General features: G+C 55.8%; 1 protein-coding gene across 2 annotated transcripts in view; it reads left to right on the top strand.

Moving 5' to 3' along the window:
* IFFO2 (intermediate filament family orphan 2) overlaps positions 1 to 19,597 on the top strand; it is a gene marked incomplete at its 5' end in the record, with an annotated part of 45,692 nt that overhangs the window by 22,891 nt on the left and 3,204 nt on the right. Inside the window, 4 exons of one of the 2 annotated variants that reach the window (XM_079728426.1) lie at positions 11,317 to 11,377; positions 12,613 to 12,708; positions 13,870 to 14,010; positions 15,384 to 15,523. In XM_079728426.1, the coding sequence (XP_079584552.1) occupies positions 11,317 to 11,377; positions 12,613 to 12,708; positions 13,870 to 14,010; positions 15,384 to 15,523 (438 nt within the window). The remainder of the gene's footprint in view (positions 1 to 11,316; positions 11,378 to 12,612; positions 12,709 to 13,869; positions 14,011 to 15,383; positions 15,524 to 19,597) is intronic. The other variant, XM_079728427.1, reaches the window with a different exon arrangement.

Below are 19,597 nucleotides of genomic sequence, written 5' to 3'. Positions count from 1 at the left end.
ATAAAGACTGCGTTCCGTGGCTAATCAGTGTCCACCTATTGAGCGTTACTAGGAGCTGAGCTCTGTGCTAAGTGCATAACAGATGCCGACTCATTTAATACACCAGCCCCACAAGGCAGGTGCTTCCACTGGCCTCCACCTTAAAGATGGGAATCGGGAGCACAGGAGGTTCAGTGCTTTGCCGCAGCCACGTAGGGGTGGGACAGGTGGCAGGGCTGTGGGCAGGTGTGTCTTGGCCAGTGGAGGTGGAACACTAGGGCCTTTCTCCACCTGGGTTCTAGGGCCCAGGAAGTGAGTAAACAGGCAAAGCAAATGCCCTGGCTAAGCGACTCTCTTCCAAGTCAGTGACTGTGACCCAGGGGTACACATCGGTGCTGACCCCGGCAGGGTAATTTGGGGGTGTTTCCTGAGCAGCGTACTGGGAGGCATGGTAGGCAGTGGGGTTTATGGAACCGATGAGATGCTCTGACTACTGCGAGGCTGCTCAGACATGGGAGTCAGATGGACCTGGGCCTGGAGCAAGTCATTTCACCTGGGCCTCAGTTTTCTCACACGTAAAGTGGGAAGGATAACTCCTGGTTCACAGAGCTATGGTCGGAGTAAAGTGACTAGACTAGCACAAAATAAGCATTTTACAGTGAAAGCAAGTCCTCCTTTTCTCCAGGAGAGCAGAGTCTGATGAGAGAGGCAGAGAAGTGAATATTTAACGGCACCTGGATGCCGTGAGGAAGGCATGTGCTGGGGCTGGAAATACTAGGATGGGTGTAGTGACTCATCCTGGGGAAGTACTGAAGGGCTTCCTGGAGGAGGTGATGAAGGTGTCGCAAGCCTAGAAGAGGTTGGAAATTGTGCCCCAGAAACTTCACGGTGGCCTGCACTTTGGGACACAGATTTCTCCTCACCATGAGATGCTCATTGAGCCACTTTCCTTCTCGGAGCGGCCTGCTTGGTGGGGGACAGTGCCCACTTGGGTGTGGTTTCTAGACAGAAGCACTGGAAGGACGGCAACCTAACCCTCCCCCCTCCCCACCCAGAGTTCTGGGTTACCGGCATCCACGGAGCTGCCGGGTCTCCAAAGGGGCTTTCAATAAATGACACCAAAGTGGGAGTGATGCTGGGCACCTGGGCAGATATGGACACCGGCTAACTGGAACGGAAGACTGGTGTAAACAGCTGGAACCTTGGATTGGCATTGGGACAGGTGACCAGGGGCACCTCTGGGCCTGGGAGAATGGCCTTCAATGCCTTGTGCCTGCTGGGGTGGCCCCATGAGAATAGCTGGGCTCTGGCTGGAGGGACCCCTCCTGCCTCAGTCTCATCTGCTGTCATGGCAGCCCTTGTCAGGACAGACTTCAAAGCCTGAGCACGTGCCCATTCATTCTTGGGGCACGTCTGGGGGCATGGCGGGCAGAAGCAGGACACTTGCTGGGTTTTGCTGGCAGTGGAATCGGTGGTGTCAGCATCTGGCTCCCTTGGCCACCCCCACCCCCCCTGTGCCCCTGGTCCCCCAGCCAGGTGACGGTGGCATCTAGATCTTTCCCATCATCATCATCAACATGATGGTTATGGCAGCATAGAGGCTGTGGGGTCAGCCAGTCCTGGGTTCAGGTCTGGCCCTGTCACTTGCAGTGTGGTCCAGGACCATTCTCCCAGTGTCTCTGACCATCTGCCGTTGGGAGGTCACGGGGATGAGAATGATGTCACTGACTGCACCTGTCATACATGAGTCCACTGACTATTTGCAAAAAACCCTGTGAGATGGGTGGTCTTACTGAGGCTCAGAGAGGGTTGGCAGCTTGCACCAGGTCACAGAGCTGCAAGATGTACAGCTGGGGTTTGACCCCAGGACCTTGTGGCTCCAGAGCCCCTGCCCATCCCTCCACTATGCACACTGGTTTGAACCCAAAGGCTGATGTCCCAGCTGGCTTTGACACTCTGTGGTTTATCAGATAGCTTTGCCGTCAGCATGGGGTGTTTGTCCAGGCACTGTGGAAATTGTTTTCTGGCCTGGCTGGGTGGGCCCTTCGAATTCATCCAGTTTGACACCATTGCATTAAGAATGGGAAAGTGATGCTAGAGGAGGGGAAGGGACCTGCCCAAGGTCGCACAGCAAGTTAGGGGCAGAGACAGGACAAGATACAGGGCTGCCTGCACAGCGCAGGCTACCGCGTTGCCTGAGGGGATCTGGGGAATGCGGTCCAGGGACAGGCTTGCCAGTCTCTCCCTCCCTCCTCTCTCAAGACCTGGAGGCTCCCCGCGGAGAGCCCCAGAGGCCAGCCAGCTGCCCTGTAGAGGGTACCCGTGGTCACTGAAACAGGTAGGGAGAGTGAGGGTGACTCCACGCAGCTCAGCCCCACTGTCCATTGGCCAGGCTTGCGATCACCAGCTTGCTGGGAAAATTCATTCGCCACCTCTCTCAGTTGCTTCTAGATCCCCAGAGGGTCAGGGCAGGATGGAGAGATGTCCCTGCTTAGGTGGTCCGGGCCTTACGCACCCACCTGTCCCTGCCTCCCCCAGACAGGCGTAGGCAGGGCAATGCCAGTGATGAGAAGGGCCGTCCAGCAAGGGCGCCTGTGTACCTTCGCTCGAGCTCGTTTAATGTCCACGAGCCCTGCAAGGTAGGATTGCTACCCCCATTTCACAGAGGAGGAAATTGAGGTTTCTAGCTGGTGGTAAGCAGGCCTTCCGGGGACCACACAGTGGCAGACGGCTTTCTCAGTTTGCTGTCCTTCTCGGTGGGGCTGGTGGGGACTCCTGTAGCCTTTGATTCTATCAGGCCCGAGCAGCTCGTGGCAAGTGCTGCAGAACCAATCATGGAATGAATGAGTGGACAAACGTTGAGTCAGTGCATGCTGCCATCCCACCCCCTGCTTCTGGTCACTGGTGATGAGGGCAGGGGCCAGCGGCCTGATGCTGTTACCCAGGGTATCTCTGGATGGCGGTGATGTCCCTGAGGCTGTCTCCTCTTTCGGGCTCCAAGGAAGGGCCACATCCAGGGTCTGCACATCATATCCAGAGGGACTCTTAGAGATTATATTACAGATGGGGAGACTGAGGCCCAGGTGGACCCCTTGCTGGGGTCGTGCAGTGAATTAGCAACAGAGCCAGGACTTGAACCAGGATCTCCTGCCCCCTCGCGCAGAACCCTCTCCTCCACTGGGTACTTCCCCATGGACCCTAGACCCCCACCCACCCCGAGTATCCTTGCACAGACCTCTCCACTGGGATCCCTGGAGGCGCCTGGTGTTTCAGGTTGAGAGCAAGTCCGTGTGCGTGTGTGCGTGCGTTTGTGTGTGCGTGTGTGTGTGTGTGCGGTGGCAGCATGCTGGGAGAGGTGCACACCTGATATGGTGGCTGCTCAGCCCGGCCCATCACCAGCTCCCAGCCTGTGCTCTGGCCTGCCCGGGCTGTTACTGCCCGCCTGTAATGGAATCAGCTGCCCTGGTTAAGTGTTCACATTAAATTAATACCTCCTCTGCAGAGACAATCAGCTGGCATTTAATTTGTGTTTCCTTCCGAGCAGCAAAGTACAGCTGGGCAGCTGGGCAGCTGGGCCTCTGATCAGCACGTCTGGGACGGGTCCCTCCCCTGGATGAGGGGCTGGGTGCCAATGGGAGCAGCAGAGTCCACAGGGAGGGGGACGGGAGGTACCCGTGAGAGCAGGGCTCGGGGGGTTGGAGGGCCTCTCCGCTCACAGGCCGGGCAGCCCGGCCCTCCTTTTACTGGAGAGAGAAGATACAGCAAAGCAGATGAGGGGAGGCAGTCAGGAGATGAGGCCCCACGTGTTTCAGCATTGGGCCGCCCGGAAGGAGGATCTCCCCCAGAGAAAAGTGGGTTCTCACCGTGTATCCCTGGCTCCACCCCGCTCCCACTGCCCTTTTGCTCATCTGTATTTTTTTTTTTCTGCCACAAACATGAATTGTTTGTGATTTTCAACAAGGGTGGTGGCGTGGAATGAGGAAGTTGACCCAGTTGTGATTTTTAAGCTCTCTAGGGGGGGCTCAGCAGAAGCTGAGGGGTAGGGGCCCGCCTAGTGCCCATTCTGATCTGTTCCCCATCGGCTTCTGCAAAACTGCATTTGAAGAAGGGTCCCCCTGGTCTGCCTTATCCTCCAGCTCGGATGTAAGTCTAGAGAAGGACCTGCCAGTCAGGGCCCCAGCTCAGCCCCAGCTCTGCAGCGAGGGTGGGGCAAGGCACGTCCACGGAGGAAGGAGAAAGTCACCTCTGCATCTGTGGGTGGGCTTGCACAGAAGCCAGGGGCAGCGCAGAGCCCCGGGGACAGGTGGGTGGAGTGGCTCCAGCACACCCCCTGGCAGCCTGCAGCCCACTGTGCTGCTATGGGGTGAGCTTCCCGTGCCCGGGTGAAAATTGCCCTCCACCAGAGGCAAGGCCCATGCTTGGCCCAGAATGAAGTTTTCCGCTGACAGCTCTGGCCTAGCCTCACCTGAGTTTGCTTTCCATCACCTGAGTGGGTTGGCCTGGGCGTGCCGGCGACTGACCTTCCCTGGAAAGGTGCGGACCATCCCTGTGAGGCCCTCCCAGCTCTCTGTGGTCTGGCCACTGGAGCCAGCTGTGGGATTCTGCAGTTTGAATTGAGCCTCGGAGCATCAGTTGTCTGCTATGTGCCAGAGGTGGGACTGGGTGTTTTCACCCACACCACCCCACTTCACGTAGTTCTCACAACCTGCCCTCGAAAGGGGTGGTGTGCTTCCCATCTCACAGATGAGGCAACTGAGGCCCAGAGAGGGTAACTGACTTTCTCAAAGTCACACAGCTGGGAAGCGGCAGGGGCAGTATTCGAACCCAGTCTCTTGCTGCCCAGGAGTCTCTGGGACTTTCTCTTCAGAAGCCCCAGGGCTATCCCAGGACCCTAAGTTGTTTTCCTGGAGCTGCACCCACTTTCCTCTGGAGCTAGAGCCCCGGAGCCTCTTTCTGTGAGTGCACAGGAAGTGAAAAATCTGTGAGTCAGTCCCGCTGCCAGTGACTTCAGCTTGGCTTTCCGCCCCTCAGTAGGCCAGGCTTTGTGGCCCCTTTCCGGTGGGTCTGTGTGTCATCCTGAGCTGATGGGGGAGGGGAGACACTGGCCCTGAGTGTTAGCTGGGGGTGGGGACTGGCATTGAAGCTGCCAATCCCCTCCCCCCAGTGGCTTGCTGAGACTTCTCGTCCATCACGTGGTCCAGTGGTGGCTCCTCAGGAATGCGGGGAGACCACATCTGGCTGAGGCGGGGCAGCTACCTCCCCCTCCTGGCCACCTCTCACACATGTGCTCCTTCTGCTAAGATGGTGGCTGAGCCCCGCCGAGATCTCAGCCGCGGTGTAGGGCTGGGGAGTCCTCTCCTCTCCCCGCTCATTGCCCTGACATCCCTGCTTTCCCATCCGTGGCCCCGAGCTGTGGGAAGTGGGAGAGGGAAGCTTTCTCCTTCTCCCTGCCCGCTTCCTGCCCTGGCCCGCCCTCCTGCTGGCCTGGGCTCTCCCAGGGGAGGCTCAGGAGCCAGTGGACGGAGCAGCCGAGTCCCCAAGCTGGGGCTGTGCAGATTGAGGATGTCCAAGGGGCCCTGGCTGGGGAGGGGCAAGCGGTGGGGCTGAGGAGTGATCGCTGCTGGGATCATTCATTCATTCAACAAATCCATTCAATAACCGTTTGACTCCTTACCAAGCGTGGGTGGGTTTAGGTGCAGGGAGAACAGCCGTGAGCACAGAAATGGTCATTGTAACCAGTTCTCCGGCTGGGGGAGCGGGCAGACCCCCAGCTTGAGACCCGACTCCTCCGATGACTTGTATGGTGGCAGCAGCCCTCCTGTGCCCCTTTTCCCACCTAGAACAGGTATCTCCCCCATGTTTCCTCTGTGCTCCAACAGGCCAGGGCACCTGGCCTGGGCACCAGGGTGCTACCTGTACCCACATTCACATTCCCGATTTGTGGGCTCCCCAGTCTGAGCCCCTGCTTGTCCTTTGCACTGGCACAGAGGCCCCCCAGGACTAACCCTTGTCCAGCACTGCCGTGTTGTGGGTCACACCCAGTGGGTTTGGACACTGGTAAGCAGGGGGATTGCAGTGACTGAGTCCAGGGGCAGGAGGCCGGGCTGGGGCCGGGAGATGGGCCCTGGGGTCCAGTCCAGCCAGAACCAGCCCGTGACTGGGGACCAGTCCCATGACCATCAGAGAGTGTGGGAACAGAATGGCTTTTCTGGAGCGAGCCTGGGGGTATGCTGGGCCCACACTGTGTCACATTTACAGATGGAGAGATGGAGGCTCTGAGTGGGGGAGGCAGAGCCAGGGTTCAGACTGGTGTCCTTCCACCTCGCTCCTCATGAGCGCGGCTGGGGGAGGGGAGGGCACTCTGCTGTCCACTCCCTGGGTGACCTGCACCTCAGTTTCCTTATCTGTACACTCAGAGGCGTGGTCTAGGGGAACTCTGGTCCCCTTTTCAGCCTTTGCTTCTGGAGCTTCTCTGAGTCTCTTGTTTCTGTAAAATAGAAACACCCCCCCACCTTGCTGGCTGTGTGATTTTGGGGGAGGTGCTTCATGCTTTTGGACTTTAGCTTCTTCATCAACGACATGGAGATAATAATAACCCGACTTAGAGGTTACTGTGAAACTAAAATGAGGCTCTGCTTGTGAAGCCCCTGAGGATGGTGCCTGGCACGTCGTAAGCACTCAGTGTGTGTTAGCTGCCCTATCACATCATCATCATGAGCATCAGTATGAGCAGCAGCAGCAGCAGCAGTATCACCATGACCATCATCCATCCCACCTGCTTCAGAGGCTGGCGTGAGCATCCATAGACCGAGAGCGTTTTGAGGAGCTGGCATGCGTACAAGGCTGTTGTTGAAGGGTGTCTGCAGGTCGGGGGAGAGTGAGAGGATGCTGGGGGGAGATGCTGGGGGCGAGAGAAGGTCCCTGTGATGCGGTTGGGGCACGAGCTAGATCTGGGGCCTGAGCACTCTTTGGAGGTGGAGAAGACAGAGGGTGGTCCATTGCTGTCCCTGGCATCGTGGGCCAGCTCTTTGGGTGAGAGCCATGCTTGATGAGATGCCACAGCCAAGCCGCCTGGGAAAGGTGGCATCCTGAGGTCTGCTGCCTCAAGCCTGAGCTCAAGGAGGAAAAACAATGGAGGTGGCTGTGGAGGCTCAGAGAAGAGATGACATTTGAGACAAGCCTGGGAGAATGGATAGATTTCAGGAGGCTGAAGAGGAGGGAGGGAAAGGGGAATCGAGTTACCTCTGATTCTCTGTTTTCTCATCTGCAAAATGGGGACCATCCTTAGGGGAGGATTAAGTGATATTTTATCTTTTTTTATTATTAATTAATTAATTAATTAATTTATGGCTGCGTTGGGTCTTCGTTGCTGCGCACTGGCTTTCTCTAGTTGCGGCGAGCGGGGGCTACTCTTCGTTGCGGTGCACGGGCTTCTCATGGTAGTGGCTTCCGTTTGTTGCGGAGCACCGGCTCTAGGTGCGTGGGCTTCAGTAGTTGTGGCACACGGGCTCAGTAGTTGTGGCGCACGGGCTTAGTTGCTCCGCGACATGTGGGATCTTCCTGGACCGGGGAACGAACCCATGTCCCCTGCATTGGCAGGCAGATTCTTAACCACTGCACCACCAGGGAAGTCCCTTATCTTTTATATGTATATGAAGGCCCAACATGGTGTACACCACCCAGAAGGTGACCAATAAATGTCCCTCTCTCCACTACCTTAGAGAGAAAAGAATCTGGGGTCTTCCCTGGTGGCGCCCACCACCAGGGAAGCCTGCACACCACGATGAGGAGTAGCCCCCAGTCGCCACAACTAGAGAAAGCCCATGTGCAGCAGCAAAGACCTAATGCAGCCAAAAATTAAAAAATAATAAAAATAAATTTAAAAAAAAGAGAAAAGAATTTGGAAGTTTTATGAACTGGTGGGTCAGAGCGGGCAGGGGTGGATCTAAGTGATTCACACTGTCTTGGCCTTGGCTAGAGTTTTCTGTGTGCACTGGGCCTTCATTTTCCCACCTGTAAAATGGGGAGGAGGTTTCTCTGCAGCTTCACAGCCCACTGTGTGAGCTCCTGTGCTCAGCAGTGGGCCGCACATGAAAGTCAGGAGGGCAGAGGCTTAAATGACGTGACATCCACCAGCCCCTGACCCATAGTAGGTGTGTCCCCTCTTGGTGGCAGCTGGCTACTCCCTGGCCTTCCTGCTGGCCCATCTTTGCTTATGTTGGTCCTGCTGCCTGAAACTTCCATCCTGCTGAAACCTTACTCCTGTGGGCAGATCCAGGTCAGGAGAGGGGGCTGCGCCTGGGAAGCAGGTTTTGGACTGTCAGAGCCCACAACTCGGTTGACCAGTTTTTGGTTAAGCTGCATGCTCCCTCTCTGTGGGCTGAGTTGCAGTAAATGCAGGGCATCTGGGGTGCCTTAAGAAACATCACTCATCCATCCTTTCACCCCGGTCAGCCAGAGCAGCTGAAGGGCAAAGCTTTTCTGCACTGTCAACATTGAAGCCAGCAAAGCCAAGCTTTCCCGCTGCGGCTGGGAGGGGAGGTCAGCGCAGGCAGCAGGTTTGGTCTGTCAAGCCAGCTGCTGTCAACACACAGGGGTCCTTCTTGGGTCTCCTGGGGGCAGGTGCACCAGCTGCCCACCTATCCAGCTCTGGTAATAAAAGGCGCATGAAGTCATTTGTGCAAGCTCATCTGGGGTGCAGCTTAGAGAGGCGAGGGGACCACCGAAGTGCCTTCTGCAGGGGAGCTCATTAGACATGAGCCCCACCCTAGACCTGCTGAATCCGGGTCTGCACGTGAACAAGCTCCCCGGGTGATTCCCATGCATATCACAGTTGGAAACTGGATGCTTTAGAGCATGAGCTTGGCTCGAGTCCCATCCTTGCTTACTAGCTGTGTGACCCTGGACAAGTTACCTCACCTCTCTGAACCTCAGCTGTCTCATCTACAAAAGGGGTGTGGGGAAAATTTCTTTACCCGAGAGTGTTAATAATTCGCATGAAAGCCGATGAGATGTGTACGAGGCACTGAGCCCAGTGCGTGGGACTCAGACTGTGCTCGCCAATCAGTGGCTGCTGCTACCACAGCTAATGTGTCTGGAGATCCAAACACGTGGCTTAAGTTCTCGCTCTGAGTTGACTTGAGACAAGTTGCTTTCCTTTGCTGGGCCTCAGTTTTCCCGTCTGTTCAATGGGTCTGTTGCCCCCTGCCCCGCCTTCCTCACAAGAAGTTTGCTTAAAGGAAAAGTGAGGAGAGGCTGGGCCTTATCCCCAAAAGCCCGTCTTGGAAATGGGTGTGTGTGTGGAGGAGAGATGTCCCTGGGTGCCCGCATCTTCAACCCTCACTGCCCCCTCCTCTGCTGCCCCTGGTGTTGCTGCGAGATGCAGTAGTGAGGCTGGCCTCAGGAGCCAGGCTGCAGCCAGCGCCACACGGGCTCTCCCTTGTCCCTGCTCTGCTCAGCGGCTTTGGAATGGAACCCCCTGCCCCCCCTCAGGGCAGCGTGGCCGGTAGAGATGATTCAGCTTGGGGCCTGTGTTCTGGGCCTTGGCCTCCCTTGAGGGGAGCCCCAGATGCCCCATGCTGCTGGGCGAGGTGAGGGCAGCCTTGAACTTCTCCCCACCTGGGATTCCTGTTCCCCACACTGGGCCTGGGGCTGGACTCAGCTTTCCTGTTTGCACAACGAGGGTGTTCAGTGAGATGATCCCACCTGGGTTAGACCCGTAGATTCTCTTGCTGCCTCTCCGTAGCTTCCTCTGTGTTCCTCCTCCCTGCCAGGACCCCTGTCCCAGCCCCACTGCCCACTGGGTTCTGAACCCTGCAGCCCACAGAAGATCTAGGCCTGGCCGCCACCACTGGGGGCTGGTAAAGACCGAAGGGAACGGGGGATGGGGGGTGAGTGGCGAGTGTGTCCTCTGGGAGCCCTGGCCGGGGCCGTCGTGTCTCATGTGGGAAAGAGGAGGAATTTTCCTCTGTGTGTGCAAACAGTATCCGTTTTCTCTTGTTTCCAAAAGCTGGTGACGTAACCCACTCTTCAGCCATCCCTCCCCTCTGGCCTATTTTTAGCTGGCCCCGACAGCATCCTAAAAGGCTTCCAGACCTGCCTGCTCTGAGGCCATGTAGGGAGGCAGCCGTAGGGGGAAGAAAGAGAGAAACTCCTGGTCGGTCTGTCCCAGGATGGGGGCGGGGGGAGAAGGACCTGTCCCTCTGGGGAAGGAGGGGTGTCTGGGTGGGGGGTGGGTTAGGGCTCTGATGAGTCCTGGGTCTACAGGAAGCCTGGCAGGGTTACAAGCACTCAATCTGGAGTCTCCAGCCTGGGTTTGAGTCCTGGCCCCACCTGTCCTCACCCTGACCTTGAGTACCTGACTCTTCCTTGCTTGCTTCACCTGTAATGTGGGGATCATGGTGGCACCTAGGCTAGAGGGTTGTTTTGAGGATTGAATTACATCACGTAGAATGGTGCCTGGTACAAAGTAAGCACTCAGTTAAGGTGGGCTGGTATTGTTGTGGTGACTCTAATTATTATCATCCCGTCCTGCCTCCGGTTAATGCTGGGGGTGCACTCAGAGCCCCCAGGTGCCTTCTCCCCTTTGTCCTTTCCCGTTCAACTTCAGCCCATGTATACACAAACGAGATGACATATGTAACGCCTCTGGAATAGAGCCTGGCACTTAATAAGCATTAAATAAGGGAGAGTTATATTTATTTTTTGTTTTAATGTAATGAAACAGACCTGGGTGTGAAGTCCAGCCCCACCCCCTAACTAGCTGTGTGTCTTTGGGCAAGTTATTTAACCTCTCTGAGCCTCAGTTTCCTCATTGGTAAGATAGGGATGATAACAGCTAGGTAGGAGATGTCTTTGTTGGTTAGGGTAGGTTGTAGGACAAATTGACTCCGAGATTGTGATGGTTGGCACAATCAGATTTGTTTCTTGTGGTTGCAAAGGAGAGCCTGGAAGTGGTGCTGGCTGCAGCCTTGCCCCTGACAGCAGCTTCAGTACCATGTCTTACAGGAACGGAAGGAGCAGTAGCATGTGTACAGTGCTTTACAGTTTGTGTGGGGGGCTGGCGGTCCCTCCTGCCGTCATCTCCCAGTGGTGCTGTGCTCATGTCTGGAGCCTGGCACCGGTCACCAGCACCTGGTATCATGGGTCACCTGGCTGTCCCACACATCTAGCTCCCTAGACTGGGAGTTCCCGAGGGGCAGGCAAGGATAGAGTCGCTGCTGCACATTCCTTGCCCAGCCCGGGGATGGGCCCGGGGTGGGTGCTGGCATTGTGTCTGAGGCTGGACTGGCCTGGGGAGGCCACCCTCTGACCACCTGTCTCTCTTGGCTCTTGCAGATGGGAGGAGGAGCTCGCCAAGCGCATGAACCTACAGACGATGGTGGACACGCTGCAGGAGGTGAGAGGTCCCGACCAGGAGAGGCTCGCGGGAGAACCACGTGGCCAAGGGGCAAAGCCAGGGGCAGTTCCCAGCACAGCCTCTGTGCTCTGCTACCTCCTGCTGCCTCAGTCTCTCCTCGATGGAGCCAGAGGCCTCTCCCGCCTCCCCTCCTTGGGGCTGGGAAGGCACCAGCACAAGAGTTGCAGAAAAGCTTGGGCACAGGAATCCTGGTGCTGCCCCTGGCGTGCAGGAACAGACTCGGGGCTGAGTGCCCTGCAGAGGGCGGGTGGCCATATCATCAGGTGGGCTCCCAGCCCTGACAGGTGCTCAGCAGCGGGCATGAGGATGTTCTTTTGCTCTTCTGACTTGGTGGCTCTGTGTTCTGGGCCCTGCTTCTCACTCGCCTGCTCTGTACGCTGGGCAACAAACTTTACCTTCTCGGCCTCTGTTTTCCTCTCAGCCAAATGGGCACAAGAATGGCAACCCCATGAGAAGGCATGGGAAGCTCTTTAATTGCCTTCTGATATTTAAAGTATTGATCCTCTAAATAAATAAATAATAACCAAAAAAGAAAGAAAGAAAGAAAGAAAGAAAATAAACACTGATCTTCTAAGGAACTTAGAGACAGATTAAAATAATGTCAATATGCAGAAGGAAAAGGATAAACGTCCCCCCACCCCGCTTTCTTTTATAAGAAAAGTACTTTGTGCTTTACACACATAACATACTCATGGTCAAATACCTGGAAAATTCAGAAAAACACAGAGAAGAAAATAAAACTCACCTCCAGTTCTCCCCCCTCCACTGTCGATAAATTGGTATGTGACCTTCTGGTCTTTTCTGTGCAGACACACACAAGCCCGAGGTGTACATGCTCGGTTAGGTTGGCACGTGTGACATTGCCATTTTGGAGATCGGAGATAGTCAGATATTTTGGCAGTTTCACGTGAATTGACCTACCACTGGGATCCCTTTTACATCCACTTTTTCTCTTAATGTCTTCCATGGATTTTTCCATACAATAAATGATCCTTGGAGAAGTGTTTTAGGCTGAGCGATGCCCTGTGCTGAGCGAGGGCTGAGTGGGGACCCAGGCTGGGACGAGGTCCTTGGCACCCCTTCCTTCCCTGGCACAAAGACACCCGGCTTGGTTGGATGTCAGGTGTCCGGGGCTCTGGACCCAGGTGTCCATCCCCTCCCCTCCAACAGGAGACCAGCCCCCCTAAAACCTCCCCCATTTCCATCCCCCGTAGGCAGCACAGGAGGCAGAAGCCATCCAGGAGGAGATGAACGAGAAGATTGAGCGTCTCAAGGCCGAGCTGGTGGTGTTTAAGGGGCTCATGAGTGACGTAAGTGCCACCGACCGCCACCCCCAGGCATCATGACTTCTCCCCACAGCCATCATGCAAAACGCTTCATTCACTCCGAGGCTCCAGAGCTCGGCTTCTAGTTAGAATCCTGGCTGGCTGCGTTTGACCCGTGAGGATGACGGATGCATCGGAGACCAGGCCCCCTCCCTGCCCCCTCCCCACTTCCGCTTCCCTTGGTCTGAGTAGAGATGCATTAATCCGCTGCTTTAACCCATCCCGCCCTCCCTGGGGCTCTTCTGATGGTCTGCGTGTGTTTGCTTCATCTCCTGCCAGCTCACCACGGTGAGGGCGGGTGGTGGCCATGGGCCTCTGTGTCTGGGCGCAGTGGCGGCCAATGGCAGGTTGAAGGAGACCCCGGGTCTGATTTGCGCCGGTCTGAGAGGCTCCCCGGGCCAGCGGCCTTCAGCAGGGTTTGCTTTGTAAAGTCGGGACAGGCCAGTGTGCGCATCCTTGGGACAATCGGAGCCCCTCTGAGTAACCGTGGGCAGGGGCAGCTGATGGCAGCAAGGGCCTTCTTCCTACTGGGACCTGGTTTCCTGCCACCTTCAAGGAGCAGGTAGTATGTAGAGTCTCCACAAAGGAGAAGGAGCCCAGTACAGGTGACTCAGCCTGGAGCAGTTCTGGTCCCGAGAGGCGTGGAGCTGGGGTGGCTGGAAGAGGCCATGTGGCTTCCCCTCACCGGGGTCCAGTGGACCCCCCATCCTAGGCAGCCCTAACCATCCGCCGTGGGAGGAATCTCTGTGTGGGGGACAGGTGGAACAGGCCTGGTGGGAAAGCAAGGTGGTCTTTCAGCAGTGGGACTTGTCTTTCTTTTTTCTCTGCTCTGACAAAGTAAACACTGACGCTGTACCTGCTGAGAGGATGCCTTCCAGCCCTTAGGGTGACCAGCAAACACACTGTCCACTCAGCGCTGAAGCCCTAGGCTCCCACAGTCCCTCCGCCCCCTGCCCTGAACCCGAGCAGCTGGACCGACCCTTCAAGTCCAGAAAAGGCTCAAGGACCCCCTCGGACTGCGGGGCCTCCCGCCCGACACCTGGGGGTCTCCCCACCCCTCTGTCCAGTCGGAGCCTGGGAGCGCCTCCCCAACCCCATGCTTGCTCCATCCCTCGCTCACGTAACCCCCTGCTGTCCTCCCTGCAGCCCATGACAGACCTGGACACAAAGATCCAAGAAAAGGCCATGAAGGTGGACATGGACATCTGCCGCCGAATCGATATCACGGCCAAGCTGTGCGATGTCGCACAGCAGCGGAACTCGGAAGACGTGTCCAAGATCTTCCAGGTGACTAGGGCTGCCCTGCTCACCAGCTGCCACTCCCAGCCGCCCACCGCCCTCCGCCCCTGCCTGGCCACCCAACCCCCGTTTTCCTCGCACCCTGCCCACGCCCCTTCCCCCCGAGGTAGCGTTTGCCCAACCCTCTGGCCTCCCCAGGAAAACGTAGAATCAGGGACGCATAGACTCATAGGCACGTCTGACTCCATCATCAAGGCTGACCGCTTCATCCTATGGCTGAGGACACCGCTCACCCGGGCGGGGTGGTGGGCGTGACAGGCTCCAGGACGGACATGGCAGAGCTGGGAGTAGGACTCAGGTCTCTGGACCCTCCAGGGCTCAGTCCATCCGTCCACCCTGCGTCCACTGCCCTGCTTCCTGCCTCTTCCTCTGGGAGCCGGAGCTGGGTACAAATGCCATGGTCGGGGAGCCCTGGCCAGGCTATGGGAGCACTGGGTGAGCTGGCCTGAGCCCTGGTCCACGAGCCTCAGAATTCAGAAGAGGAGCTGTTGACTGTTGACTCCTTTTCAGTCCCACATTGAGACTCACTCCATACCCCCCACCCCCGCCCCCGCCTCCAACCAGCAAGGGACTGGGTGTGTCCCAAGCAAAGGCGAAGGGTTAGCACTGGCAAATGTCCTCCAGGGAGGGCTTGGGGGCTGGTCCAGCTGCCCAAAGGGCGTGCGTCATTCTCTGAAGGCTGCTGCTTGAGTCTTGGGTTGTGGTTTGGCTTTTGCTTGAGCCCAGGGCAGTATGGTGTGTTGTCGCTTTAAGTATGTGACTTTGGATGTAGTGGGGTGAGGTCTGGGCTTCCCTGGGGCCCATCGTCCACCTCGTGCCTTCTTGCTGCCCCTTTGCGGGGAAGCAAGGGACCATGTCAGCCTTCGTCTGGTTTGTCGTGTCTTGTCTGCTTGGAGTGGAGGGAGCTTGTTGAACCCGGGGCTGCCTGCCTGTCAACTTTGCATGTGAGCAGGAGGGCTCTGGGAAGCGAGGAGCCGTCTGCGCCTCTGTAAGGGGTTCTCCGTCTCTCTGGCTGCCTCTGAGACATACCAGGCGACTCAGTGCCCCAGTCTGGCCTTCTCTTCTCCCCAGATGATGGGGCTGCCTCTCTGGTGAAGGGGTGAGCTGAGCTAGCCCAACCACCGGGCCTCCCAGGGCAGGGAAGGGTCCAGGCCATCTGTCCCTCCATCCTGCATGTCTCCCCACCTCACGCTTCCTGCGAACGCCGCCTGCTTCTTAGAGGACCCGGCATCTTTCCAAGCAGTGGCTGCCCCAGCCATGCTCCATCCATCCTATGGGACGCCGGCTCCCTTCCCAGTCCACCCCGCCCTCCATCCCAGCAGAGCCTCCCAGTGACCTTGATCTTTTCCTTTCCGGGTCAGGTGGTCCCCAAAAAGAAAGAGCGTAAGGTGGCTTCGGATGATGACATCTCTGAGCAGGACGGGGAGGTGAACCGGTTCTCAGATGACGAGGTCGGCTCCATGAACATCACAGATGAGATGAAACGCATGTTTAACCAGCTGTGAGTATCCCTGCTGCCGGGGGGCTCCCCTCCGTTTCCCCAGGTTGGGCAGGGCAGGGGTGACAAACCTGTGACCTGGGCCGGAGGTAGCCTGCAGATGTTGTTTGGCCAGCACGGTGCTCTGAAAGAATTTGGATTTGGAGTTCCACATTTTCAGAAAGGGTCAAATTGGTAATGGCGGTCATGTTTGTGGGCACTTCTTTTTTTTTTTTATGGAGATAATATGACTGACGTGTAACATTGTTAGTTTCAGATATGCAACATCACGTTTTGGTATTTGTATAAGTTGTAAAACGCTTACCACAATGAGTCTAGTTAACATCCATCACCGTACAGAGTTACAATTTTTTTTTCCCCTTGGGATGAGCTGCTGCCCGGGTTAGTGGCAGAGGTGGGCTGGGTATGGTCAGTGGTGGGCTGGAGCTGGCTTGTACCAGCTCGTGAAAGCTGATTGTATGTATGTCTGCGCACTCCAGGTTTAGCGATGGCACATGAGTAGCTTAATATTTGCCACGATGGGAAATTGTCAGGTGCTACCAGCCTGGGCAGCCCTCTCACACCCCTGTGGACAGCTGATTTACTAGAACCTGGCTGCGTACAGTCATCTGGGGCAGGGATGCATTGTAGCCTTGGTGTACCCAGTGCTATACTTGCAATCCTGATCCATCTTTGGCTCTAATCTGTAGAATATCCCGGTGTGGGCTTGGGGAGGGTAGGGGTGCAGCTGTGGGCATCGGCTGACTCACCTAAGGGCCTTGAGTCAGAGAGCAGGCTGGCACTGGGTCTCTGGAGTCCACCTTTCCCCCTGCCCCACTGGCCTGCTCTGGCCTGCTCTCTCCCCTGAGCCCTGAGAACTCAGCTTTTGCCCCGGACTGGAGTCCTCCCTCTCCACCCCTACTTCCCCCACCCCTTGCGTCTGAGTCTCAGGGCCCAGCACACTTTCTGGCCTGATGTCCGTTCTCTGGAGTCCTGAGTTTCCAGCAACAGGGCTGGCTGGATTCGAGTGCTTGTCTCTGATGAGCCATCACCGACCTTCCAGGCCCCTCCATGAGGGCACCTCCTATCAGCAGGTGCTCCTGCCATCATACTCATTTCAAAAGCCAGGGGCAGGGCTTCCCTGGTGGCGCAGTGGTTGAGAGTCCGCCTGCCGATGCAGGGGACACGGGTTCGTGCCTCGGTCCGGGAAGATCCCACATGCCGCGGAGCGGCTGGGCCCGTGAGCCATGGCCGCTGAGCCTGCACGTCCGGAGCCTGTGCTCCGCAATGGGAGAGGCTGCAGCAGTGAGAGGCCCACATACTGCAAAAAAAAAAAAAAAAAAAAAAGCCAGGGGCACAGGCCTCTCCTAATGCTTCCTACAATGCTCGGGGCTGGCCTAGCATGGTAGAGTCCCAAGATCACTTTGCCCAGCCCTTTCATTACACAGATGAGGCTCAGAGAGGGCTGGGCAAGTCCGGACAGAGCCAGGCCTCTGACTCCCGGTCCAGCACTGTCTTTGTGCTCAGAAGAGATTTCCCTCTTCTGTTTCCTTGCCACACCATCCCCACCCTGGTGACTTGTCAGGAAGACGGGAATTGGACCTGGGTGGGATGGGTTTGCCCAGCACTTACCTATACTTGCTGTTCCCTTGAAACAACATTGAGATGGGGCTGTGGTTGGGGCTTTGCTGTTTTGAGGGTGACAAGGAGATTCCTAGACTCTCAATTCATCTTTCACCATCTCCCCCCACACCCAGTTCTCATAGTCTCACCTTTCGCTGATGAGAGGGGCTTTGGAAGAGAACCCTTGGTCGGGTCTAGGTTTTCTGAACGTTGCTGTGGGCATTTCTGAGTGTAGGGCAGGGTTGTATGCCCCCAGAGACGCAGGCTGGGTTCATGTGGTTGATTTAAAGGGCTTCTTTGAAGAAATTGTTGTCCCTGGTTTTCATAAAGTCACCAGGAATCCATAGGCTGCCCAGGGAGTGGGGTGAGCTAAAAAGCTGTGCTCCCAGGTGTATGAAAGAGCTTTCTTTCCAATGCTGCTAAAATGGGCACCTGAACGTTGACAGGTCTGAACTGGGTTCAGTGTCCAATTAGGTTGATCTGGTTGTAAAGTTGCCTAGTTCAAAAAAAAAACGGCCAACCTCTGATCACACCTCCATCCTTGTAGTTCTAGCCAAGGCCACGCAGACAAAACCAGGGCAGGGCCTTGGCCCCCTCCTGCTGACATCTCCTCGGGCTACGGGCTGAGACCCAAGCCAGAGCCCCCACTGCCCGGGCCAGCTCCTCTGAACTCCTTGAATAAGGCACCCGTGTCAGGGCTGTTTTGTTTTGATCAAAATCAGTTGCTTGGGCTTCAGGCCAAGGAGAAGGGGAGAAATTTGCTACTTTCTCTGCACGGTGGCCAGCCCTCCTGCTCAGCCCTGCCCTCCAGATCTGGGGGGTGGGGGGCGCCTCTTCCGAGCCCTTTCTCTTGTGCAGGCAGCTCCCTATCCTTTTTAGTTCCCCATTACTCAGCTGGGGTTTCCTTCTTGTCCCAGCCGCTGGGAAGGAAGTGAGGTCAGCAGTCTAGTATGTGAGATGGTGATGGGTCGACGACGCTTAACCCAGGGGCTCGCCCCGGAGCTGTCTTGCTGGGGGGGGGGGGGGCGGGGGGTGGGGCAGCGCCTCACCCTGCAGCCCTGCCCCAGCTCTGGTCCCTGGATGCAGGGAGCCACCTGCAGGCTCCCGCAGGAACCGCTTCTTGGTGGGGAACCTGGCTCCCCGGGGGGGTGCTCTTGGGCTCTGCCGGGTGACTCCAGACTGCTCCATTGTCAGCAGGTTGGGAGCAGTGCCCTGTAGGATCCAGAAAGTAGTTGAAGGAGTGAGCGTGGGCAGTGGGGAGAGCCCTGGGATGGGAGTCAGGACTTGGGACCCACATCTTCCTCTGCAGCTGATTCACCGGGTCAAGCAATTTAACTCCTGCAGGCCTCAGCCTTCCCATCTGAATAATGGGCATATTAGGCTGAATGATTTTTACGGTCCCCTCCAGTTGGGGTAACCAGTACACCTCCAGAACCCCTTCAGTCCCAGGCACACCTGTATGGTCCATCACCCTACTTCCAGTTCTAGTGAATAGGGAAGCCCAGAAATCGCTCAGGCTTTGCATTCAAGTCTGATTTCCAGCATGTATTATTCTAGAAGTCCACCTAATCCCTCTGAGCCTCAATTTCCTTACCTGTAAAGTGGGACTAACAATCATGCTCACCTCACAGGATTGTTGTGAGGATGGAATGAATTGCGTTTTAATACATGCATGGTGGCCTGTCCCGTGCCCAGCACATAATAGGTGCTTGGTGATGTTTTGATGGGCAGGAAAAAGCCGTAGGAAACAGAAAGATCTGGCTTTCAGCCCTAGGTTCTTCTTTTTTTTTTTTAATTTTTATCGGCGTATAGTTGATTTACAATGTTGTGTTAGTTTCAGGTACACAGCGAAGTGAATCTGTTATACATATACAAATATCCACTCTTTTAGATTCTTTTTCCATATAGGCCATTACGAAGTATTGAGTAGAGTTCCCTGTGCTATACAGTAGGTTCTTATTAATTATCTATTTTATATATAGTAGTGTGTATATGTCAATCCCAATCTTCCAATTTATCTCTCCCTCCCTTACCCCCTGGCAACCATAGTTTGTTTTCTACATCTGTGACTCTATTTCTGTTTTGTAGATAAGTCCATTTGTACCCATTTTTTTAGATTCCACGTATAAGCGATATCATAGGATATTTGTCTTTCTCTGACTTACTTCACTCAGTATGACAATCTCTAGGTCCATCCATGTTGCTACAAATGGCATTTTTTTGTTCTTTTTTATCAGCCCTAGTTTCTGGTACAGCCTAGCTTAGTGTGGCTTTGGACAAGTGAATTATTCTTTCTGAGCTGCAGTTTCCTCATCTGTAAAATGGGAATACTAATAATACCCACCTTTCCAAGTTGCAGAAATGGTTATATGAATCACCTCAGGCATAGCAGGGACTCCAGGAATGAGTTATTAAATGAAAGGAAAACACTCACAAGTTTGGACTCGGGAGGAAAATATCTTTAGTCTCCATTAA

Source organism: Hyperoodon ampullatus (assembly GCF_949752795.1).
Source record: "Hyperoodon ampullatus genome assembly, chromosome: 2".
In the NCBI taxonomy this organism is placed as follows: Eukaryota; Metazoa; Chordata; class Mammalia; order Artiodactyla; family Ziphiidae; genus Hyperoodon; species Hyperoodon ampullatus.
The sequence above is the reverse complement of the archived record's forward strand: the minus strand, read 5'-3'. Positions and strand labels throughout refer to the sequence as shown.